Source organism: Molossus molossus, unplaced genomic scaffold (genome assembly GCF_014108415.1).
Source record: "Molossus molossus isolate mMolMol1 unplaced genomic scaffold, mMolMol1.p scaffold_m16_p_13, whole genome shotgun sequence".
NCBI classification, from domain to species: domain Eukaryota; kingdom Metazoa; phylum Chordata; class Mammalia; order Chiroptera; family Molossidae; genus Molossus; species Molossus molossus.
In genome coordinates, this window is record NW_023425348.1 from 42,436,968 (window position 1) to 42,462,072 (window position 25,105).

At 57.9% G+C, this 25,105-nt stretch overlaps 2 protein-coding genes and 1 pseudogene across 4 annotated transcripts in view; 1 reads left to right on the forward strand and 2 right to left on the reverse strand.

Moving 5' to 3' along the window:
• CAPN5 (calpain 5) overlaps positions 1 to 25,105 on the reverse strand; it is a 52,076-nt gene that overhangs the window by 17,892 nt on the left and 9,079 nt on the right. Inside the window, exons 1-3 of one of the 3 annotated variants that reach the window (XM_036257847.1) lie at positions 20,655 to 20,797; positions 17,116 to 17,358; positions 10,246 to 10,377 (exon numbers count right to left, since the gene is read on the reverse strand). In XM_036257847.1, the coding sequence (XP_036113740.1) occupies positions 10,246 to 10,377; positions 17,116 to 17,280 (297 nt within the window). In that variant the 5' untranslated portion in view covers positions 17,281 to 17,358; positions 20,655 to 20,797. Of the gene's footprint in view, positions 1 to 10,245; positions 10,378 to 17,115; positions 17,359 to 18,111; positions 18,316 to 20,654; positions 20,798 to 25,105 lie in introns of those variants that run through there. The other 2 variants (XM_036257848.1, XM_036257846.1) reach the window with 2 other exon arrangements.
• On the reverse strand, positions 5,083 to 6,323 carry LOC118627572 (olfactory marker protein). The gene is given in 4 exon segments (XM_036257850.1): positions 5,083 to 5,841; positions 5,843 to 5,912; positions 5,914 to 6,041; positions 6,043 to 6,323. Coding segments are annotated over 4 exon segments (861 nt in total). The 5' UTR covers positions 6,208 to 6,323; the 3' UTR covers positions 5,083 to 5,343.
• LOC118628539 lies at positions 22,134 to 22,385 on the forward strand (annotated as a pseudogene).

A 25,105-nucleotide genomic window follows, 5' to 3' on the forward strand; every position in this document is an offset into this window, starting at 1 on the left:
CACTCTGGATGAAACAAAGCCAGCAGAGTCCAGAGAGAGGAGCCCCCCTTATCCGCGCAGGACACATCCCAAGACCCTCAGTGGATGTCTGAAACCGCAGATAGTACCAAACCCTTATGTACTGCTTTTTCCTATACATACATACCTATGATAAAGCTTAATGTATAAATCAGGCACAGTAAGACATTTAGTATAAGTTTGTATTTAGTAAATATAAGCTATATTTTCCTGTATAATCTTTTGCCTGTACGTGCATACCTATGGTGAAGTTCCATTTGTAAACCAGGCAAAGGAGAGACAAGCTTTGATACTGTGACAGTGGGTCTGATCATGGAGACGGTTGCTAAGTGACTAATGGACGGGTAGCTCACACAGCCTGGGTACACTGGACAAGGGGATGAGTTACGTCCTGGTGGGATGGAGCTGGGCTACAGGAGATTTCATCTTGCTACTCAGAACAATGCACAATTTAAAACTTATGAATTGTTTATTTCTGGAATTTTCCATTTAATATTTTCAGACCACGGTTGACCATGGGTATCTGAAACTGCAAAAAGCAAAACCACAGATAAGGAGGGACGACCGCAGTTGGAAACTGCACAGGACAACAGGTTTCTTCAGCAAATAAACTACAAGGAAAAAATTAAAAGATGAAGTAGAAGCAACCAATGGCAGTTATGGGCCTTGGTTTGGATCTCATTCAAACAAACTGTACAAGGCACATTTATAGCACAAATTGCAAACCAGAACATTTATTGGGTATTTGATGATATTAAAAAATTAGTGTAGCCTGGCCAGCGTAGCTCAATGGTTGAGCATCAACCCATGCACTAAGAGGTCGCTGGTTCGATTCCCGGTCAGGGCACATGCCCAGGTTGTGGGCCCGATCCCCAGTGGGGAGCATGCAGGAGGCGACCAGTCAGTGTTCTCTCTCATCGATGTTTCTATCTCTCCCTCCCTCTCTCTCTAAAATCAATAAAGAAAAAATAATTTTTTAAAATTAGTGTAAAATTATTTTAGTTGTGTTACAGCAGCCATGTCCGACCTTTTTCATCTCTTGGCACTCATAAACTACTAAAATTCTGCAGCACACCAAAAAAGGCGATTCATTCATATCAGACGGCTATTGTTGTGTTGGTGGTTGTCATCTTTTTATTTGACAATCTAAAACAAAGAGGTCTGCCCTGGCCGGTTTGGACTGCGGACCAGAGAGTCCCGGGTTCGGTTTCCGCTAGGGGCACGTACCACAAGAAAATAAAGATAAATAAATAAATAAAAATAATAATAAAAGAGGTCAGTGCCTAATACCTAAATAATCAGGTATTGCATGTTTTAAAAATTCTTGTGGCACACCGGTTGAAAGTTGCTGTGTTATGGTACTGTAGGGGTTTTTGTTTTGTTTTGATCGAGTCCTTACCATTCAGAAACGCATCAGAAGTATATGTTGCCTGGGGGGAGAGTGCAGAGGAAGGCGGTGGGCCGTGGGTAGACAACTGAAGCGGAGGGGTGGGGACAGGCAGCTCATGAGGCCGCCTCTCTTCATGTGTTGTCTAGAGCTGAAAGGCCCCATCGCCAGGGACACTGGTTGCCTGGCCGGGCATTCAGAGCCCTGTGGGGCGACTGTGCTGACTCCCTCGGCCTCACCCCTGAACTGCCTCCCTCGGGCCCCACAGAATCCACACCCTGTGAGGCATTCGTCCACCTCACGTGTGGCCGTGCATGTGTGGCTCCCTGCAGGCACCCACCCTGTTCCTTGACCCTCAGGGGCTAGCTGAGCTGCAGCTTGAGGGGCCTCCTGACCCCCACACTCCCCTTGGGCACCACTGGGCACCTCCTCCTCCGGCCCTCTCCCTGCTCACGAAGGGGAGCTCCTGGAGGGCAGGGCCATCTCCCGCCTGCCCAGCTCCCTGGCACCCAGAACCGGGCCTGACCCAACTCCAGGTCTTTCTGAGGACAATCCCCAAGCGCAGGCTCCCGCGAGGTCCTGGCTGACCGGTGACCTTGTACACACTAGTGGCCACCACATCACCAGCCGTGGTGCATGGCAGGGACTTATGTTTCAACCAGACCACCTTCCTAGTGTCCGCACCTGCCTACCCTTCCTCCAGGACTGTCGTGAGAACTGAGGTGGACCGTGGCCTTGGCGGTGCTGCATCCACTGTGGAGGGCTGTGCACACACGAGAGGGTGCCCCACTGGTGTGCGAGGTGCGGTGCACTCACATCACAACTCACAGACCTCCGGGTTGGGAGGGGGCTGAGGTGACCCATTCACCCCCCACGGCAGAAAGGAAAACCCCTACAACAGCCCCCTGTGCAGACGGGAAAAGCGAGGCTGGAGGGGTCGAGGCACTTACTTGGGCTGACCAGGCAGCGAGGTAAGGACTGTGTGGGATTTGGAACCCCACTCATACCCAGGGGACCCCGCTAACTGTCACTCACTGCGGAATCACTCAAACCTCCGGACCCACTAACCGGTGCACTGAGCGCCCCCTGGAGTCCTCGGCATCTGAAGCGCTCCCAGGGGGACTCCCCCCTAGATCCAAGTGGCTGGGGTCAATCCTGCTGGGGCAGGGGCTGACCTGGACTCTCCCAGGAGCGTGACAGCTCTGGGAAGGGCTCTGGGGTGGAGAACCGGGATGTGAGACCTGGCTGGGGGACCACTTCGAAGCAGGGGTTGTTTGCAAGCCAAAACCTCAAGTGAGGGCTCTGACCTTGGCCTCTGGGAAGACGCTAGCCTCGCCGACGAGACTGGGCATTCAGGTAGGGTGGAGGCATCGCTTCTGCCCACCCCAGGGCCCCGTGTCATGGAGTCAAAGGTCCACAGACCCAGAGCCTGGTCCACACACACACCCTCCAGCCCCTCCTCCGCCTCTGTGATTTGAAGCAGGCTGCTTCCCCTCTGGGCCCGTCTCTGTCCAATCTGAGTGCGCTAGCGATGACACGGGGACAGAGCTCTGAAGAAGGGTCAAGCGGGCACGAAGGTGACGTGGCAAAATCAGTCTTATCCAGCCAGCGGGACAGGGCGGAAAGGACTTCCCAGGAGCAGGCTGCTCCCTCCAGAGAGCTGAGGCTGGGACAGGGTCAGGAGCTGCCTGGACAGGCAGCAAACTGGTGACGGAGGCCGGGTGAAGCCTGGCCCGACTCCACCCCATCCCTTAGCTACTCCCCTGCCCGCCTGCGCCCACCCGCCCGCTGCCAGCTGAGCGCCTGTGGTGAACCCCACCACCCCTCGGGGCCCCACAGACGCCTGTGGTGAACCCCACCACCCCTCGGGGCCCACAGACGGAAGACCAGGTGGCTCCTCCGTGGTCTCAGTGCGGCTCTCTGCTCGCGCCACACAGAGACTGGTCTGGGGCCGCTGGAGAAAACTCCGTCAGGGGCGTTGGTTCCTGGATGGGTGTCAGGACACCTGGTTCTAAATTCCTCCCTGCTGTCTGACCTTGGGCCAGTCACTGACCACTCTGGGCTTCGTTTCAGAAGCAGCAGGAGGAGTTGGGGGTGTGGGAGAAAGCCTGGGGAGGGGTGCTCTGGGCTGAGGGGACCGGGCTCAGTCGCAGCTCCTGCAGGGGAGAGGTGGCTCCGGCGAGAGACTGCACACCAAGCCAGGGGCACACGGGCTTTATTGGGGCCACGGCGGGGGCGGGGTACAGGCGGTCAGTCTGCACAGACGGTCCCGAGCTGCAGCGAGAGGGTAAGCAAGGAACAGGGCCTGGCCTCCCCGGACGTCAGTGGGGCAGCGAGGAGGCAATGCCAGGCGTGAAGCTCATCCCGGAACAGGAAGGGGCTGCCAGTTAGAAAGGACCAGAGCCCACACCACAGCCAACCTCCCACCTAAAGACTCCGGACCCCCACACCTGCTCCTGCTTGCACACCTCCACAGTGGGCCCCCAACAGCAGCCCCGGGCAGGGGGTGGCTCCGACCCCCCATCTCTCGGGGCCCTGCGGCCCCCAGGGCTCTGCTTTGTGAGGGAAATGCCAGGGGCATGTCCCTGACGAAAACCAGGCTAGCCTTGAGGCCGGGTGTTGAGGTTACTTCCTGAGGTGCCCTCAGCTGACGCCAGGCAGGTCAGGCCCCTCCTTCAAAGGGGGCTCACTCGGCCTGTGCAGTGTGGAGGGGACTGAGGCTTGGGGAGCAGAACTGCACCCGCTGATGAGCTTGTCCGTCTCCTCTGAGGCCAGTTCTCCCATCGCAGCACACGGCCCCCTCCAGCCCACCTCTGCCCATCAGCCATCATGACGGCCCTGCCCTGCCGCCCCACCCCCAGCTCCTAAAGATGCAGAGACGCCACACAGCAGCGACACTCCCCTTCTCTGACCAATGAGCAGGAAACCTGGCGCCCAGCAGGGGACACCTGAGGCCCCAGAGAACCCACTGCCCCAGCTCCAGGGCTCTGGGCCCCTCACCCACCTCCCCCAGACAGAAGGAAACCCCTATACTACACTGTTCCCACTTCACTGTGTGAACCCCCGAGCCGCCTGCTCAGGAAGCCCCTCCCCAAGGTCATCCTGACCAAACCCCTGCTAAGGGCCACTGGTGAACCAGCTGGGCAATTATGTAACAGATCATCTAAAATCAGGTTTGTCCACAGGCAGGCAGAGACTCCAAAATACATCCATATGAATATAGCATGCGCTCTCTCAATATGTATGTACATGTACAGAGACAGATAGACACATCTCTGTGACACTTGTACGTCCCCCCTTACTTCTCCGCTCCTGAAGTCACTCTCAGAGGAGCAGGAGTCGGCCTGCCCAGCCTCCAGCGAGCCAGCCCCTCCTCACTGCCCCGACCAGTGCCCGCAGCCACGCTGCCCGATGTGCGGAGGGCCCCGAGGCCCTGTGGGACCGCACCAGGCCCACGCCAGGAGCAGGAGGTGGCCGTCAGGCGGCAGATGCCTCTGCTGGATTCCCCAAGGAGGCTGCTCTGCCGTCTCCATCTCCCCATCTCCAGAGGAAGCCCGATGGCTGGTTCTTTGGATCTCTGTCTGTCTGTCTGTCTATGTCTGTCTCTCTCTGGGTCTCCTTCAGCCTCTCTCCCGGCAGCGAGGCACAGAGAAGGCAGATGCCCACGGACCCTCCATCGGCCCCACTCGCCCCGACCTGGTCTCTACAGCAGCAGCAGCAGCAGCAGCAGCAGCAGCAGCAGCAGCCGGTTCGGCTTCTAGACTACAGACTTCGCATCTCCTCCCCGAGCTGGGGCGCCAGCACCAGGGGAAAGGGAGGAGGAAGAGCACAGGCCAGCAACTAGAGAAATGTCCCCAAATACACACCCGGGGGCAGGGGGCAGAGGCAGGGGACAGGGAAGGTGGGCGAGAGGAGGGGGCAGCAGTGGGCAGCTGCCATCAGAACTGGTTGAAGACCACGGAGGCCTTGAGGTCGGTGGGCTCCACGCCCTCGCCGAAGGTGATGAGGAAGTACATGACCTTGCGGATCTTGGCCAGTTCCGACAGGCGCTCCCCAAACTCCAGGGCGTCGGCCTCGTTCCAGTCCACGGCATCCGAGTCCTCCTTGCGCCAGAAGATGGCAGCGGGGTCCAGCAGCTGGCGCGTCATGAGGTTGGTGAGGTCAGGCGTCCAGTTCTGGGAGGTGCCCGTGATGGTGACCTTGCCCGGCTTGCTCAGCACCACGTCCCAGCGCTCGAACTGCAGCTTCTGCTGCTGGGTGAAGTCGAGGCGGTACACGGACTCGGCCGGCCGCAGCAGCTTCTCGCCGTCCTGGCGCTTCTCCCCACGGTGCTTCAGGCTCTCCACGCGCAGCCGCATCTGCTTGGTCAGCGCCTCGTCCAGGACCAGTGGCATGCTAAGCTGTGGCTGCTTCGGCCCGTCCTCTGCCATGGCCCGGGTGCTGCTGCCGCCGCTGCCGCCGTCCAGGAAGCGAATGGGCTGGGGCCTCGCTGCCAAAGCCGCCACAGGGGGCCCCGCCTACCCTTCCACCCTCCCCTCTTGGCCACTGGCCCTTCCCAGCTCCACCCAGTCCTCAAAACAGGGTGTGTATGAGGGTGGGAGTCCCCAAATGCCTCCTCTCCACTCCTCGAAGAAGCTGGTAATGGAGGCACTGCGGGCAGGCGGGAGGGTGACAGGCTCCTCGGGGACCAGATCGCTGATGTCAATTGCTGTGGCAACCACCCTGACTACTGCGGATGGGCTGGGAGCTGGCCTGTTTGTGAAGATGCGAGGGAGTGGGGAGCAGGTGCTCACTGGAGGCATGCAAGGAGCCTGGAAGACCCCCTGGCAGGAGGGCGGGGGGACAAGGACCAGAGGGGCCCGCTGATTGGAGATCTGAAGTTACCCCAGCCAGTCCCAGGAGCCATCCTTGACTCAGCATACCCCTCACCCTCCAACCCAATCACCAAGGCCTGCCAATTCTGCCTCCAGGCCCCACTGCCAGGGCCCTAGCCCAGCACCACCGTCTGTCACCTACACCCGTGTCCTCAAACTTCACTGGGCGTCAGGACCACTGACAGGACCTGAAACACGACTGCTGGGCCACACCCCCAGAGTTTCTGATTTAATAGATCTCTGATGAGGCCTGGGAACTTGCATTTCTCCCAGGTGCTGCTGCTGGTGCAGGGACTGTGCTGGGAGAATCGCTGACCTAGATGATTCTTGTCTGTGGGCCCAGCCTCAACCCTGCACCACATGGCAGCCACATGCCCAGGTTTCTCTCCTACTAGAAGCTCACCTCTTATTCCACCGGTATCGATCCTCAGTTTCTCCCAGGAGGCTTGAGGCAGAGAAAGAATCATACGGACATACTAATCTCTGGGACACAGCAGTAGTATGAATGGATGGGGTGGGAAAGGCTGGGAAACCAGAGGTACCAAGGCCTTGGTGCCTGCGTGGCAGGCCATGGTTGCTGGTTGGCACAGCAATAAGGTGGGTTTACACTGAGGGCAGAGCATGCCCACCCTCTCTGAGCCCGCAGGACATGGGGGGAGGTGTTACAGACCTGCACAGGCTGAGGTGGGAGGGGTTGCCAGGACCTGAACCTCACAGACACACAGGGAAGGCGAGAGGGGCAGCGAGAGCCAGGAAAAGCCAGAAAGGACAGAGGTAAGACGGGAGGCTGGATGGTGTGGGTGGGGCTGGGCCCACTACTGCCCACAGGCCTCGCTCAGCCACCAAGAGGCCTGGAGAGGACCCCCCACTGGTGGACGTAGAGATGACAGAGGGAAAAGAAGCCCCAGACTTGCCTGCGTGATTGCAAAACTGTGTACTTAAAACCAAAACACCTCTTAAACTCCAAATAGAAAAAAGACTGAAAAGAAATATAGAAAACCTTAACACTGGTTGTTTCTGGGTAAAGAAAACCTCAGTAACTTTGTACTTTTTCAAATCTTCTGTCCCCAGTACCTGGAATGGTGCTGGGGCATAGCTGGAGCTCAGTTAGCTGTGGTGAGTGAACTGCTACAGGGCGTGACCGCTCAGAGGACAGGGGCGGTGGGGTGGGAAACCTTTACATGGAACCGAAAGACAGCCCTGCGCCACGTGCTGTGCCCTGCCCTAGGCCTCCTGCCCCCCACACTCCCTCTCAGACACCCGGGCACTCCACCGGGACTCTGCTCTCCTTCTGCTTCCTGTGGCCAGGGGCACAGCTGACTGCCCCTGGGCCTGGCACCCCATGGCTTGGAGTAGGGATCAGACCCGCCTTCATGCCAGGGGCTTTGCCAGGCTCTGGGAGAGGTGAGACCCCCCAGCCCCACCTTGGACCAGGCCAGGCCTGATGGCACATCCTCCACCCACTGTCACATCCTGATTCTGGTTCCCCCAAGTCCATGCCCTGCCCTCAGGAACTGGATGGTCAATTTGGGGAGGACATAAAGCCTCCACAAAGGACCCCATACTGGGGGAGGCCCGCTGCCAAGGGGTGTCTGGCAGAACAGAGAAATAGGTGAGAGCCCAGAGGAAGGACAGGGAAGGGGTTTAATACATGCACATTGCCCCTCGGGCCATGGGCTTGCCCCCCCACACACACACACATACACAGGCTCCTTTAATTCTCCCACAACCCTGAGGACTGGAAAGGACAGGTTTACACTGAGGCCAAGAGAAGGAACATGACTTGCCCAAGGTCACATGACTAGCAAGAGACCCAGTCAGAGTGAAACCCGGGTCTGGCTGGCTTCCAATCATCGGCCCCAGGTTCCGTGGAGAACTGAGGTAACAGACTGGCTTCCTGGAGAAGGGGGCATGCGTATTGAGGGCATAATATGCCCACATCTGAGGCTCAGCATCCTCAGAATGAGGTGGGTGGGAGAAGTGTGGGTGCAGGTCAGGCTGAGCAGCACCCCCCATCCCATGAAGAAAGCAGGATGGGGTAAGGGAGGCCCTGCAGGGCCACAGGCCCAGAGGTGAGGGGTGACAACAAACAGGGCCCGTCAGCAGGGACAGGGAGGGAGGCAAAGCACAGTAATGAGCTCCCCAGGGCCTCGACGTTCCTTCCAGGACCCAGGGGCTGTCACCACAGCAGTACCAGAAGGCGGAGTGCAATTAGCCCAGAGCACCCCGCCCTGCTGCCGCCTCCCGGGGACACGAGGTCCTGGAGATCAGCCTCCCGGCCCTCGGAGCCTCCAGCCAGGCCCGGTGCCCAACATCTGCAGGAGGAACCTCCAGCCCTGAGACAAACACAGGCCTGCCAAGGTCACCCAGCCTCGGTGACAGGCCTCCCCTGCAGGTTCTGGGCCCCGCTACCCACCCCTCACATGAGCAGCTGCACAAGAGCCAGGGCAGGAGCAAGCTGAGGCTCCTCCCTACACATGCCCAGAGAGCCCACTCCCCAGGAGAGACCACGGCAGGTCTGGCTCCGTCCCACTGAAGGACCTACGGCAGCAAGGACAGCTGCGGGGCTGCTGGCCAGTAGCTGGATCCAACAATACAGGGCGGGGGGTGGGGGGTGAGGCCAGCACTACAGGACGCCTGGGGCCACCTCCGTCCTTGGACTGAGCCCTGACTGAGCTAAGGGGGGGCTCAGAGGATGGGGACTTTGTTCTGGGCTCAGAAAAGGTGGTTGGAGCCCCGAGGACAGGCCTACACCCAGAGAACAGTCCCAGGGCCCAACCCGCTCTAGGCCTTGAGGCCCACAAGTGCAATAAGCCCACATGTGGCTCTCTGGGGCCCTCCCACCTAGGACACCCATGTTTGTGGGCTGCCACAGTGGCCTTTGCAAGGGCCCTACGGCCACAGCGATCCTTCCCCCAGGACCATCAGGGCCAGGTCCCAGGGATGCCCAACCTGGGTTGGTTTTGAGAAGCCACACTCCATACAGAAGACATGACAGCAGGACCTCACCACAGTCCCAGCCTCAGCGGAAGGACAGCTCCCTCTGATGGCTGAGGGGCACCTCAGAGGGTGGGAACAAACTCACTCTGCTGCTTGTGCCCTGCGTCCGTAAGAAACCCATACAACTATGAGTATTAACTATCATGACACTGGCACCCGACCGCCATTCACAGAGCACCTTTACCCTCACACCTTCCCAAGAGAGAGCTGCCTGATATCCTGATATCCTGAGGAGGATATTTATACAGCTACCCAATGGTGAGCCCGAGGCTTGCCCCTGAACTCGTAAGACAGATGCCCAGTGCTCTTAAGCCCTGCTGCTCGCCCCCACAGGAAGAGCAGAAAGAGCAGGGATGAGAAACAGGCAGTGACTTGTATTTGCTGGCATGGGAACCCCGAATGCAATCAATCCCTGTTGATGATTCTTCCGGAGCACAAGTCCAGCCTCTATTGCAGCCTCCCCGCCTCCCCGGGAGAAGAGGCTGTCTGATTTAAGGGATGCACTACCGATTGCTGCCACAAGAGGGCGAAGCATTAGGACCAGCACCCACTGAACAAGTGAGAATTTTAAAGCCCAGAGAAGAACAAGGATTGGCCATGTCACACAGCAGGTACTGGCAGGGGTCTCCTGAGCCCCCGTTAGTGCTCTCTCCACAATACACACGATTCAGGCAGCTTCCACATTTCTCAAGTACATATTCTGCCAAATGGCTCCAGAGATACTGTGGCCCCCACAGAGGGGAGGAAACACATCAGAATCCCTGTGGGAGCTACACAGATTCCCAGCAGCCTCAGGGCTTAGACTGGGAGGTAAGGGGTAGGTGATTCTAAATCTCAGCCGATGCTAGAGCCCTGGTGTCACCCCACCGCACCCCCTGCACAGGCTGCACCACCCCCTGTAGGGCAGTGAGGACCGAAGGCTGGACTCACAGCCCCCAGCAGCCCCCACCCCAGCCCAGGCCTCACCTTCTGCCACAGCGACTCTCGGGAGGCAAGCGATGAGCAGGCTGCCACAAACCAGCAGTTCCCCACCTGGCCCTGGTGCAGGTCGTGGGAGCTGATGCCGTCCACAAAGAGGTGGGGGTCCTCGCAGATGTCCTGTGGAGAAGAGGAGACCTCACGGTCAGTGTAGGGATTCGCCTGTCTCCCCTTGAAACAGGGCCCCGTGTGCCAGTCGGTTCCCCAAACCAGCTTGCCCAGGTGCTGCCCGGGAGGCCCTTCTCCCTCCCTGGACCGAGGAACTCTGCTCTCCGGCCAAAGGTTCCACGCTGAATGAAGACTTGAAGGGCTTCAGGGCTGGATGCGGGGCCACCACTGTTCTCCTGCCCTGTGTCTCCCTTGACCAGCACATCCTTCTCCACACCAGCAGCCCTCAGGGGCCCACGGTCATGAAGCGGGGTGAGGGCACCGTGACGAGTGCAGAGGGCGGGAGGAGTGGGGGGCCGACGCACCATCCCCGCGTGGACACATGCTCAGGCTTCCGTCTGACCGTCACTCTGCCTGAGGAGTGTGACACTGTCATTCCATTTTATAGATGAGGAATGAAGGTTCAGAGAGGGGCAGCGGCGTGTCAAAGGCACACAGCAAGCACATGCCGAACAGAGCTGAGCAGACACCCACAGAGTGCCCACCCCCGGCCCGTCCTCCTCACCGGTCAGCATCTCCACCCCCACAGAGCTCAAAGGGAGTGCATGCTCCCCGAGGGGGGCTGGCTACAGTGGGCGGTGGGGAAGGTAGACACTAAGACATACCTTCCTAGCGCCAGGCACCTTGTTGGTACTACGATCAATCCTCACCGCAGTGCTCAGAAGTGGGCACTGTGCTCATTTCACAGAGGCGCAAACCGAGGCCCAGAGAGGTGGAATAATGCCCCACCACACAGCACGGACCTGTCTCCACTGCAGCGGTGCTCCCGGGCAAGTTCAATCACAGCGGAGCTACTGAGGGCCTACGGAAGGCAGCCGGCAGAGGGCTCCACAGCCGGGAAGTCAGAATTCAAATTCCCGCTCCCCACTTACTATTGGCTATGCAACCTTGGGCCAGGGGCTCGACCTCCCTGAGCTCGTTTCCTGTCCTGTGCAAAGGAGGCAGATTCTTACCCCTGCAGGGCTGTGGAAGGACTCCACAGGTCACGGAGGTACCGCACCTGCGGGGGAAAATGGGGCGAAGGACTACCCCTTCTCACTAAGGTGTTTGGGACCCCGCCGCCACCTCCGCCTGGGAGAACCAGTGTTTGGGAGGGCCAGAACCCCCCAGGATATGAGTGGCTCCAGATGGGACTCCAGAGTGACAAGTTCAGGGCCAAGCACAGACTACAGGAATGTTTTCACAGAAACCCAGCAGGCAGCTTCCCGGAAGTCTCGTCTCCCTCCCTGCTGCCCTCCTTATCTATCTCCCAGCCCCGCATTCTGGGCCAGGGAGAGCCAGGACTTAGCCTCTCCCCCAGGGTCCAGAAGGACCAGCAGGACAGGACGAGGGGGCTTCATATCCGCAGGACCACAGCCACAGCCCACCTCGGGAAGAGACAGCTACAGCCTGGCGTCACCAGGGTCTGCAGCAGAGGTGACCTCCAAGGCACTCCCCTCCCCTCCGATCCTCTCAGCCAGGGCCCTGGACGGAGACACAGCTGCCCACTCCACAGAGGAGGAGACAATGACGCCTAAGGTCATGAGCCAAAGTGGACCGATGGGACCGAACTCAGGTCTGCTGGGCTCTGAACCACAGCTCTCCTCCCCACAAAGCAGCAACAATTTCAGCCCGGCCCTGCCACCCGGAACAGGGCTTTGGCTCCAGACATTTCTGGAGAGAGAGAGAGAGAGAGAGAGAGAGAGAGAGAGAGAGAGAGCGCGCGCGCGCGAGCCTGAGCTCAGGAGTGGGAGGAGGCCTGGGTTCCAGGCCCAGCATTGGCGTGACTCGTGACTCGCTGTAGCAGAAAAGGGACCTCAGGCAAACCCACAAGCCTGGGAGGGAGCGGCAGGAGGGGGCGGTCTGGACGTGTTCCCACTGCCAGGAGAGGCTCAGGCTCGCCAGGACAACCTCGAGAAACCGCTGGAGGATGGTGGCGCCTGGAATCTGTTCGGAGCCCACAGGGCAGCCTGGATGGACCGATCACAGAAGAAGCTGACAAAGACTCAGAACCTGCTGTGTGCCCCACACTGTGCGAAACAAGCCGTGAGTCAGGCACCATTAGCACCCCACTCTGCAGATGAGGAAATCAGCGCACAGAGAAGTGAACTGAGCCCTGGCCGATTTGGCTCAGCGGTTAGAGCGTCGGCCTGTGGACCAGAGAGGCCTGGGTTCGTTCCGCTAAGGGCATGTACCTCGGTTGCAGTTTGTCCCCGGCCCTGGTTGGGTTGTGTGGGTGGCAACCACTCGATGTGTCCCTTTCACGTCGATGTTTCTCTCTCTCTCTCCCACTCCCCCCCCCCCCACTCTATCTGAACAAAATATGGAAATGTCCTCAGGTGAGGATTAAAAAAAAAAAGAAGTGAACTGAGATCAAACCCCAGCAGTCAGCTCCAGAGTCTCCAGGTGGGCTAGGACTTACGAGTGACAAAGCCACCCTTCCTTCACTCACCCGCTGGACCAGCTCAGGGGGTCTCACTATATAATAATGAGACCAAGGGGCCAGGGGCAGCCCACACCCTCGTCCTCACCACCACAGGGCCAGGCTTCTCGAGGCCAGTGTGTCCTTCCATCTGCCCTGGGCCATCAGCGAGGCACAGAGCACAGCTAGACAGGGAGCTCCCAGCCCATAGGCAGGGCCCCTGAGGAGGAGCAACCAGACTATCACCCTCCAGTGAGCACAGCCGTGACAGTGGAGCCCAGAGAGATCAGAGGGGGCGTCCCCCCCGCACAGCAGGCATGGAGAGCACTGGTAGGCAGGGAGGCTCCAGGGGGGAATGAGGACTTCAAATCCCCCGAGACACAGTGTGCCACAGCCTCAAGAAAGCTCCCACCTTTGTCACCATCCTCCCCCAGCGCCCAGCCACCCGTGTTCCCTTGCGTCGCTGGGGCTCAGGCAGGAGCCCTGGGAGGGGGGGCAAAGCGGCACGCAGGACTGGACGGGCAGGCACATGCTGTGAGCCCTGGGCCATGAACCCTGGGCCAGGCCATCCCTGGCTCCTCTGGTCAACACACCTCTCTCTGGGGCACAGCCTTCTGCACCTGCGGTGACCGCTCAGCCCCTCCCAGCGTGTTAGACCAGTTCCACCACTGCCCGGCATAACAAGAACTTCAGGTTTCCAGGCCCGGTGTACACACAGGAATGCCGCAGACAGCGGATCCGGGGCGCCTGCTAGCCCTCCTTCCTTCCCCCCTCCTCACCCATCCACCTCACCCAGCCGCCTCCCTCCTAGAATCCGAAATCAGGAATCTACCAGACAAGTGGGCAACAGGCTGGCGAAGGAAGCAGCCCCACTCCCTGGCACAGGAAACCAGGGCAGTGTTCTCAGGGGTTATAGTTTGCCCCCCCCCACCCCTCCAACAGACTTGCCTGCACACCCCATGCTCCCCACAGCAACCCCATGAGCACAGGCCATGAAGGGGATCATTTCTGGGCAGGGCGGAGCCCAGGCAGCTGGCCTCGGTGCAAACTGCCTGTTTCATGGCATAAAGGGGCTACTGTCCGGCGCAGCCAAGGACGCGGCCTTCCCCAGGCGCTGGAATGATAAGCATGAGCCCTGGGCACCGGGCTGGGGGCCAGCAGGCCACCTGGGAAGAATTCTGGGAGATTCCCAAACTAACCTCCGTTTGTAGAACCCCTGCTGGTCCCTTCTTGGTGCCACCAAGGGACCTGCAGGCTTACCTCCAGAGATGGGGGAGGCAGAGTGCTGGGTGGGGGGTGGGATGAGAAGGGGCCCCTACGCAAGGCTCTGGGCCTGAGCGAGAAGGAAGTACACACACCCCTTTACATGGGATCAGCCGAGTCACAGCCTTGCTGACGTCCCCCTCTCCCCTCATCTCCCTGACCTGGCCTGTGGGGAGGGGCCAGCAGGTGTTCACTGAACTGGAAGGAACAGAGAAACAATGAACCCGGGAGGCGGAGGCGGTGGGCCCCAGGCAGGTGCCCTGGGCGGGGACTGGGGAGGATGAGGCCTGGCCCACATGCAGAGTCCATTAGAGATGGGGCCTCCCAGGCGGGGACAGCACTGGGTCCTCAACACGGTCGGCAGGTGGGTGAGAGAGGAGCGCCTGTCCTCTGCCTGCCACGTGCCTGACACCACAGATGCCTCAAGTCATTTCAACCTCCAGAAATCATGATCGCTGAGAAGTATTCCCCCCATTTACAGATGAGGCAACTGAGGCCCGAGGAGGGGAAGTGACTTGCTCAAGGTCACACCTCCCATAAGGCCAAGTCCCTCTGGCCAAAAACCAGCCACTTCATTCCACTCTGGGGGAAGGAAGAGGGAGGCTGGCAGGCAGGGAGCCCGGCTGAGGTGCTCCCCCAGGAACACAGGCCACCTACAGAGGAGCGGGAGGTGGGTGGTGGGCCCCCCCGGGCTGCCGTGTTTGTAAACAGCCGGGTCATAGGACTCGGGAAGTGGGATTCCACAGAAATGTGGCCGGCAGCGCAGTGAAAGTCCCAGCTCCTGGCCAAGGGCCAAGCAGCTGGGAGCTAGTGGTCACCCTGCTGGGCCGGTCTCTCCACACCCGCAGGAGATAAGTCTGGCCCAGCTTCCTGCTCCACCAACCCCCACCCCGTCCTGTCAGTGGAGGGGGGCCACACCGCCCTGCCCCCACCCAGTAGGCACTGCTGACACGCGCCAGCCCACCGCACCCTGGCCCACATGGTCTCCCCTCCCCCACACCACTCAGCCATGCCTCCCAGCCGGAACTGACGCCACCGCCGCCCCTGGGCCCCACTCAGATGCCTCCCTCTCAGCGCCAGCCACCCCACGCCAGCTGTCACCAGGCTGCAGCCCCGGGGCAGGGGCAGCTCTGCTCCTTCTCCTTCGGTGTCTACATAGGACCAGGCACCCGGCCCAGTGAGGAAGGTAGCGAAGGAGAAGGCAGAGTGGCCGGGAAGGAAAGAGGCCCAGAGAGGGCAGATGACTCCTCCAGGGTCACACAGCCGGGGGATGCTGAGCCCACCAGTGTGGCGTTTCCTCCTCTCAGGGCCCCGAGCCCAAACTTCCCCAGGCAGGCCTCACCGGCCTCCTTCACAGCCATGGACCCACAGTGTCAGGGTGACAGCAGGAGGGCAGAAAAGGGGTGGAGTGAGAGGAGGCAAAGAGCTCCAGTGTCCCCCTCCTCCTCTCCCCCACGGCCTCACAGAGGCCCTTTGAGCCTGGCTTCCTTCCCCACCACCGACAACGACAACGGGCAGAGAGAGCCATGGGAAAGTGGGGTAGCCCCGGAGGCAGGGATCATCGGCCCAGCCAGGAGGCTGCTGGGAGTTCTGGAGAACCAAGGCAGGGGCCAGCGGTCCCAGTACGGCTCAGGGGCAGGTCAAAGGCAGCAGGGACCCTTTATCTGTTGTCAGGGAGGGGGGTCAGGGGGCGCAGGACTCCTGGGTCCTGCCCGCTCTGCTGCTGGCTCACTGGGCAATCCAGCCCCCACCTCCCCCTCGCAGCTGTTCCTCTCCCTTACTCAGTCTAAGAAGACACACAGGATCTTTTGAGTTAGAACGGACTGGACCATAGCCTAGGAGAGGAACATGAAGACTAAATTTCATTTTCCCAAAATGTCCAGGTGGTCAGAGTGAACTTTCTAATGCTGACCTGACCGGCACACCCTGCTGGAAGCCTGGCCTCCCAGGGCCCTGCGGCCTCAGAGCGCCCCAGCCCTGCCCACCTGCCCAGCGGGGACAGCCTGCCCTTCCTGCACCCCCTCCTCAAGCCTGCCAGCGGCACCGCCATGTCCCAAACCCAACGGAGGCTGCAAGCCCTGGTGTGGTCACACTGCGCCTTCAGCCTGCGCGACGCTTCCTGGCAAACGCCTTCTGTGACTATTGGACAGCGAAGTCTCCGCCTGGCCCCAGGCACTCGGGTCCAGCTCATTCTCCTGCATGAACGCCCTCCTGTGTGACCAGCTCTGTGTCACCTGGGGCCGTGACCTCCAGCAGCCCCCCCATCACCTAGGTCCCCAAGGGCATGCACTCTCAGACCCGGGAATCGAGGTTAAAGAGGGTGAAGTCAAGCCATGAGGCCAACCACTCCATTAAACACATTCTAGCCTCGGCGACCAAGGCAGGACAGGGGAGCAGCCAGCCAGATGCTCCATCAGTGGCCATTCCCAAGGGTGACGGTAACAGCTGCCGGTGCTGGGTGCCAGGCTCCAAGCCAGACTTCCATGCATCATCTCTTTTACTGCTCACAACAACCCTATGAGGTACTATTATTTTTTACTACTGTTATTATTGATTAATCATCGTAATAAGTACTTTTCATTTACAGCAAATGACTATTTCAAAATCATTATGAATATAATCAGCAAAGTAAACTCCTTGTACTTGAACATCACTAAATAGAACGTAAATGACACTTACGCTTGCTTGAATGTCACTAAAAAAGGTCACATCTACATCACCTCATTTTTATCCCAGAAACGACCCTGGCAAGGTGACGGGGCAGAGGGCTCCGTTTTCCCTATAAGGCAGCTGAGGCCCAGAGAGGGGGCGAGTCCTGGGTGGGCAGTGGGGATTAAGGCCCATCCTCCTGGCTCTCCCCTCCCCCCCAACCAGATCAAACCCCACAGCAGGAGGGCGCAGCCTCAGCCCCTCCACTTTCTCAGCCCCCTGGGGCCTCTGGAGGACTCTCCCACCACCCACTGTCCCCTGCAGACTGGGTGGGTCTGAGCCTGCTGCCTCTGCTCCAGCTCAGACCAGACACTGACCTTGGGCCGCTTCCATCTGACGTTGGGCCCCGGGACGCCCTTATAGTACAGCGAGTCGTCGGTGGCTGGGAAGTTGGGGTCCTCAAAGAGCACCTTCCTGCGCAGACAGGCCCGCTTCAGGGCTGAGTAGTTCTGGTCTCCGTAGGGCTTCACGCACGAGAACATGGTGGCCGCTGCCCAGGGAGGGGAGGCCAGAGCAAGTCAGCAGAGTGCTGTGTGGGTGCGTGGCGGCCCCAGGGGCAACTGGGAAGATAGAAGGACGGATCATTAGTTTGTGAGGGAGGGCTGGAGGCCCTGAGTCAGATGATCCGACCTGCCCCCTCCCTGCAGCCCTGTGAAGTGAGCACCCTCGTTCCCACTGGCCAGGAAAGAAGGCTCAGAGAGGGGGAGACCTGCCCAGGGTCACACAGCGGCACACACAGAGCAGGGGTGGGAGCTGACTGGCCTGCCTCCACAGTCTGAATGCTCTCATTTCTGATGCTCAGAGGTATGCCAGGCCGGCAGGCCCAGGGCACAACCAAGGGGAGCTCCGGGGTGCCAATCCCTATCCCCCCACACTTCCTTTGTTTCACCAGCCTTCCCTAGACCTCCCTGGCTGGTGTCACACCCACAGGAAAGCAGCGACATTGTCTCCAGGTCTCTGTTCTCTGGAGCCGCACCCCTAAGTCTAGAGTGGCCCAACTGTGCCCTGCGTGATGACCCGGGCCCCATCCAGCCATCACTCACGTTCATTCTCTCTTGCCTCCTTCTAGCAGTTCTGAGATGAATGTCTCCAGTGCCACAGGCACACTCTCATGGCTCCTTAATCCCAGTGACCTGACTGCTCGAAGACCCCGTCCCCGTCATGTGATCTCCCAGTCCCCAAAGCCAGACGCCCCCAGGACAGCCTCCCACACCACCCGGGGGCTCACACTCCTCAACAGCCTCTTCTGGGCCCTGACTGGCCCACTCCCAATGAGAACCCAGTCCCCTTACAGGAAACCATCCCAAACTCACTCCTCCTCTCCCCGACGCTCCCCAGACTCCCCAGCCCAGGGAGCAGGAAGCCCCAGAAGGCCAGGTGCATCTGGTGCGGCCCTCCACCACGCACAGCCGCGGGCACAGGAGGTCCGCACACGTCATCCTCCCTTCAGCCCCCGCAAGTCCAGGTGGGCCCAGCCAGCGCCCTGGACTCGAAGCCTGTGCCAGCCAGACACGAGGGACCCGGACTGGACCAACAAGGCAAGAAGGCCTCCGGGAGGGGACGGCAGGGGAGGAGGGACAGTCAGCAGGCCTGACACATCAGACGCCCTGACAGACGCCTGGACAGCCAGGCACGGAACTGACAGCCCCACGTGTCCCCATATCTCAGGCTCCATCTGGGCTGCCGGCAGAGCTCCACGCTCCCCTAGTCACTCATCCTGGACGCGCCCAGGGCAGCCCCGCAGCCTGCTTGGCACAGCTTCCAACGTCCCCCGCAGCCGCGGGAAGCCGAGGCCAGGTAGCTGGCTGCGGGGGCAAACGCGACTTTGAGAGCAAGGTCGACGTGGGCGCCAGTCCCAGCTGTACTACTCGCCTGCTGTGTGGCTTTAGTCACTCAACTCCTCTGAGTCCCAGTTTTATTACCTCCGCAATGAGAACAATATTGTAATCATCAATGGAAGATACAGTTAACCACAGGCCAAGGAGCCTGCCCAGTGGGCCAGAGGGAGGAAGGACGAGGAGGAAAGTGGACAAGCCACCTCTCGTTTCCGACTCAGCCTCCGTTCCTCTGGCACCTGCCAGGTGAGGACACCTGGCTCGAGGTCTGTGCGTGGCAAACGGTGCTGCGGGGCCTTTCACTGTCGCCATTTTTCAGACCAGAGGACTGAGGCTCAGTGGGGGAGGTGACTGGTCCACATTCCACGGCCGAGTCTGACTGAGAGCACACCCTCTGACTCTGGTGCCTGCACCCTGGCCTGGAGCCCCCACAGGCAGGAGGAAGGGCTGAGTGCCAGGCAGGGCAGGGCTCCCCGCACACACCCCCTGACTGAGCCGGCCTCCCAGGAAGGGAACAAGGGACCCGCAGGGAAGTGAGAAGCAGGAAGGAGAGGTGAGAATGGGCAGGGAGTGTGGGGCTTGATGGACAGAGGGGAGCGCAGGGAGGACCCATGGTTCCTGCTTGCCTGCTGGGGGGCTGAGAGCTGGCTTGTCCTCTGCGCTGGACCCGCAGTCACTTCACTTTCTGTCCCCACATCCTGCTGGGCCGCTTGCTCCATTGCTGTGTAACCTCGGGCCGGCCACTTAGCCTCTCTGGCCATCCCTCTGCCCAGGAAGGCGGATACCCCTGCCCCCTGCCACCCGCCCTTCCTGCCTTGGGGGCCTGGAGGAACGCGAGGGGAGCTGGGGAGCCGTCCAGGGCTCTGGCACGCGGCCACCAGGAGTCATTAGCACCGCGGCTTCCAGTTTCGCAGGGCCTCTCGGGAAGCACTTTAAGCTGCAAGAATTAGATCAAAGAAGCTGAAAGCAGGAGCCCAGAAATCAGCTCTAGCAATTCCAGTGTTCAGAGCCCAAAGGGCCCAGGGAGGGGAGCGAGCTGGCTGAGGTCACACAGCCAGGCTGCGGGAGAAGGGGGGTCTGGCGGCCCTCCAGCTGCTCAGCAGCCAGCACTGCTGGGAAGGTCTGCTCCTGGGGAGATCAGCAGGGAGGTGGGGGTGGGAGGGGAAGGCTCAGCTGCGCCAGGGCCCGGCAGAACCTGGGCCACGCCTGGCTGGCTGAGGGTCTGACCTAGTTCAGCCACCTCTCCTGCCTCACCGCTGCCAGCCAGGCTGACCCTGGCCTACTTATGCCAGCCTCTCTGGCCCCGGCCTTTGCACAGGCTGCACCTCATGCTGACTGCCCTCCTGCACCCTCCATTTGCCCCAGGGTCCTTTCCCATTCCAACCATTGAGTCAATACTCCCCTGGCGTCACAGAGTCACCAGCCTCCGAACTTCGCCCTCTCCCTGCAGTTCAGGCAGAAGCACAAAGGCCATGAATAAACCCGGAGTCAGGAAAGCCAGGCCTCCAGCGCTGGGACCTGAGCTAGGGGCCCTGGCACTGCCTGTCTTCTGATCACGTTTACTCTGTGTGTGTGAGCCACGCACTAACAGGACAGTCCGAGCTTCCCAGCGTTCCTTCCTGCTGCCCTCAGCCCTCCGTCCCTGCCCGTCTCACCCACCCCTGCCATTCTCCATCTGGGCTAAGTTCCAGTGCTGCGGGCTCTTCCCACTTCCCTAAAGCTGTCCACTCAGGGCCTCCGCACACACTGTTCCTTCCACACGTGCACAGCTGGAGGACCCCTGGTCACCTTGGAGACTCAGCCCAGGCACCTCCCACCCGCCCCCGACATTGCTCCTCCCCTCCGGCATCCTGGAACCCGGGACAAGGCTCATTACCTTACACCCCATCTTTGTATGACTTGTCCGCCTCTCCAGCCCAACCTCTGCGCCTCCGGGGCAGGGCCCCTGTCCAGCTCCTCTCTGGGTCCCCAGAGCCCACCAGTGGGCATGTTTAGTAAATGTGTGTTGAGTGAACCAGTACCTGTGGCACAGGAGGAATTCCTTCATGGCTGGGAAACATGGGCTCAGAGGGAGGCAGGGCCTCCGGGGGATCAGCTTTCCGCTTCGGAGCAGCACAGGCTCTCAGGTCTCCTGAAGACCAGGGCCCGCCCTTTCCCACTGGGCCAAGCCTCTCTCCTTCCCTCCCCTCCTGATGGCTGGGTGCTCTCGGGTGCGGCCCAGCCCCTCCCCAGTTTTGTTCCCCAGTGTCCCTCTAAGCAGTGCGATCTGGACAGGCCATGTGGCCTCTCTGGTCCGCACGGTCCTTGTCTGGAGGAAGAGATAACGTGCCAGGACCTCTGGGGGGGTCAAATGGGACGCCACCACATGGAACAGCATTTTGTACACTTGAACGCACCATGCCCCTGGGGGGAGGTCAATGCCATTGTCTGGGTACATCCACAAAGTTGCCAACTCCAGCCAGGAGAGTTACAAAACTTCTGAGTGTCAGTCCCCAACGAACTTCATGAATACAAGGCAAAACAAAAAATGTGGCCCTGGCCGGTTTGGCTCAGCGGTTAGAGCGTCCGCCTGCGGTCCGGAGAGGCCCGGGTTCGGTTCCCGCTAAGGGCATGTACCTCAGTTGCAGTTTGTCCCCGGCCCTGGTTGGTCGTGCGGGTGGCAGCCACTCGATGTGTCCCTTTCACATCGATGTTTCCCTCTCTCTCTTCCTCTCTCTCCCTCCCACTCTGTCTGTACAAAAAATGGAAAAATGTCCTCGGATGAGGATTAAAAAAAAAACACAAACAAACAAACAAAAAAACAAACAAACAAAAAAACCAAAAAATGTGTCATTACAGAGGTTTGAGCAAGACGGAAACAAAGGCCCAGCCCTAGGACTCAGGAGTCCTTTCGGAGATTCGGCCCTTTCCAGGCAGAGGGAACAGCTCAAGAAAAGGCTCACGCAGGAAAGTGCACAACAGCTCAGACCCAGGGTAGCACAGCGGGGCCCTGTGGACTGGGCACGGGCAACTGAGCTGGGTCAGAACAGGGCTTGCCAGGGAGCTCAGAGAACCCCAGCAGTCAGTCAGACCTGAGTTCAAGGGCAGCCACACCACTTAGAGCTGTGTGTCCTTGGGCAGGTCACTAACCCCTCTGAGCTGCTATCAGCCCCACCTGGTTCAGCTTCTAAAGGGGCAGGGTAAGAAAGTGGCACCTGCCATGGGCCTGCCCTGCAGGAGTCTGTCCACGCTTGGAGGCTGTGGCCTCCGCTGCTGCTCCCGGGATCTGCCGGAGGTGGTGGGGACAGACTGGGCAGAGGAAGGGCTCATCTTGCAGCAGGCCGCGCTGAGCCAGCCACAGGAGGGAGCTGACATCACTGAGTCTTCCCTGGACGCCGCAGCACAAAGCCAGGGAGAAACAGGAGAAAGAGTTGCAGTCCCGTTTTGTAGATGAGAACACCCAGGAGCGTGTCCAAAGTCTGCGGCTTGTTGGAGGTCTCTGCCCAGACCAGCCCCACCACATGGAGGTTTCCTCCGGGATCCCGCTGACATCCGACCCGCAGCCGCGTACGAAGCACTCGGGGTTCCTGAAAGCGCACCTTTCGCAGCCGTCTTCAAGTTTGCGGTAGAAGAATTTCAAGTCCCTGCAGCCCCAACCGCAATGATCACCAATGCTGGAATAGGAATAAATCCTGCCCAGACTGCTGGAAATGTTTTCTAAAGCATGGTTCAGACTGCGAATTATTCCTTACAGTTGTGTTGGAAGTTGTTAATATCTGCTACTTGGAAGATAGGATTACCCTTCAAAATAAACATTGGTACTGTTGTAAAACTAAAATCAGGCATTTAAAATCCTATGAAAACACCAATGGATGATGAAACAGTGAAAGGTGACTCTGTCCCTGCTTGTTATGCCCACGCTTCATGAGAAGAGGGGATGTTTATGCACAAAGACACGAACCATCTGCACAGAAAATACCGTCTTTCATTGCTTGCTCACCACATACACAGCAGTTCATTTGCAGTCAGTGGATTATCCAATGTGTTTTATTAGCGGAGGATGCTTCTGATAATTCTTTCTGAGAACATTTGGAAAATGTATTGCATCTCCCTATTTGTCTTTACATTAAAATTTTAAAAGGACTGTGGATCATACACGGCAGTTTGCATTACAGCATCTGACTTGCAGACTCAAAATTAGCTGAATTATTATTATTATTTTTTATCCTCACCCAAGGACATTTTTCCATTCTTTGTTCAGTGAGAGGGGGAAAGAGAGAGAGAGAAACATCAATGTGAAAGGGACACACCAAGTGGTTGCCACCCACACGACCCAACCAGGGCCGGGGACAAACTGCAACCGAGGTACATGACCTTAGCGGGAACCGAACCCGGGGCTCTCTGGAATGCAGGCCGATGCTCTACCGCTGAGCCAAACTGGTCAGGGCTGAATTCTTAATTATAGATTGTTTGTGATAGAGGACAGAGACCTATTAATGAATACTTAACTGTCTTAACTTGTTATCACATAGGTTTTTCTTTTATTTCAAGCTTCATGTGTTCATATAAATTTAGCCCATATGTGTATATATGTAAAATCAATATCCCACAACAAGGAGTTTTAACGATGATCTTGCAGAATCCAACACTTGTAACAGAAGGAACTGAAAACAAAGTAGAAGCTCCCTTTGCTGAGTTACGCGTTCCTTCACCAGTCTCTTTTAATACAGCCTTTGAGACAGGAATTCTCAAGAAACAGTGTTCTTTTCCCGAGGATAATATTTCTCAGTAGCATCCAGGAAGATCTGAAGTTCACACCAAGGCTCAAGGAAATGCTCTTTGGAAATGCTGATTAATTATACTCACCGAAGGCCCAACTTTTAAGAAAGTGCGAGGATCAGTTAAGTGAGTGAGAAGCCAGTAGAGGGAAGACGGGAAGGCCCAGGTGACCAGACTTCTAGTAGGAAGGACAGAAACAGAAAGCAACAGCAAAAGGGAACAGAAAAAGCCGGCTGGATGGGCTGAAGCACAAAGGCTGTGTAGGAAGAACCGAAGGGGATACTGGACATTTTCATAAGGAGAGGAAGGCAACTGGGAAAAGCAAAGCACAGGCCTTGTCAACAGGCAGATTTCAAAATCCCCTTCATGAGAATCGAAAGAATGATATGCAGAAGGGAGGTTTTATTTGCCCTTACAGGGAAAATCAGTATCTATGAAAATCTTCCAAAATGAACTGAAGGCTCCTAGTGACTCAGAACCAGCGCTCGCTCTGCTGTGTTCTCGGGGGGGAGCCTTCCAGGGGAGTCTGCCTGCTCCTTCTAGGCCTGGAAATGTAGTAGGCTTTCAATAAATACTTGCTGAATTATTTAAGAATAAAGTATCTCTAAGATCTGTAAATATGATCTGTAAGTTCTTTGTGCAGAATGTTTTGAGTATTTAGTTTAAATGCATTATTGGCACGTACTATCTTAGAGAACCACATTTTGCATCTTGTCACACTATATTTTCTACTCTTATGTTATTATTAAAGCTTTTCATCAGCACACATTAAAAACAAAAACAAACAAACAAGAAAACCAACGCTGTGGCTTATTAGCTGGACCCAAGCCTCCAGGCTCGGTATCTCACCAGGCTACCCACAGCAGGGCCCCGGGCTCATCCTTACCATTTTAGGGCATACCCTGATGCAGCAATAAAGAAGTCAGTAAGAACGTCGTTCCCGAGCATTTCTCTGAAGGAGAGCTCGGTTTGGCCCCGCAGGTCTCGACTCCCTCACAGCCCTTTCCCACCCACTTCAACAAGGGAGAAGCCGGTTTCAGGTTCAGGGTCATAGCACTTGGCTGGACCAGAATGTATTTGTCTGTTGTTTTTACTTGATTTTTAAGATTCTTCCATTTACCCTGAAGTTATGGAGAGTAACACTGACCTTCTATTTCCAGTAAACACACAGTTTCCTTTAAGAAATAAGGAAAAAGGAAGTTGATTTTTAAAAAACAAACATTAGGCTGCCATCAACAAATCATCAAACAAGTGTTGGCGAGGGTGTGGAGAAAAGGGGACTCTAGTACACTGCTGGTGGGAATGCAGATTGGTGCAGCCACTATGAAAAAGAATATGGTGTTTCCTCAAAAAATTAAAAATTGAACTGCCATTTGACCCAGTGATCCCACTTCTAGGAATATACCCTAAGAAGCCTGAAACACCAATCAGGAAGAATATATGTACCCCCATGTTCAGCAGCACTATTTACAATAGCTAAGATCTGGAAACAGCCCAAGTGTCCATCAGTAGACAAATGGATAAAAAAGCTGTGGTACATATACACAATGGAGTACTATGCAGCTGTAAGAAAGAAAGATCTCTATCCTTTGAGATGACATGGAGGGACCTAGAAGGTATTATCCTAAGCGAAACAAGCCAAACAGAGAAAGACAAATATCACATGATATCACTTATTTGTGGAATATAATGAACATAACAGTCTGAGGAACAG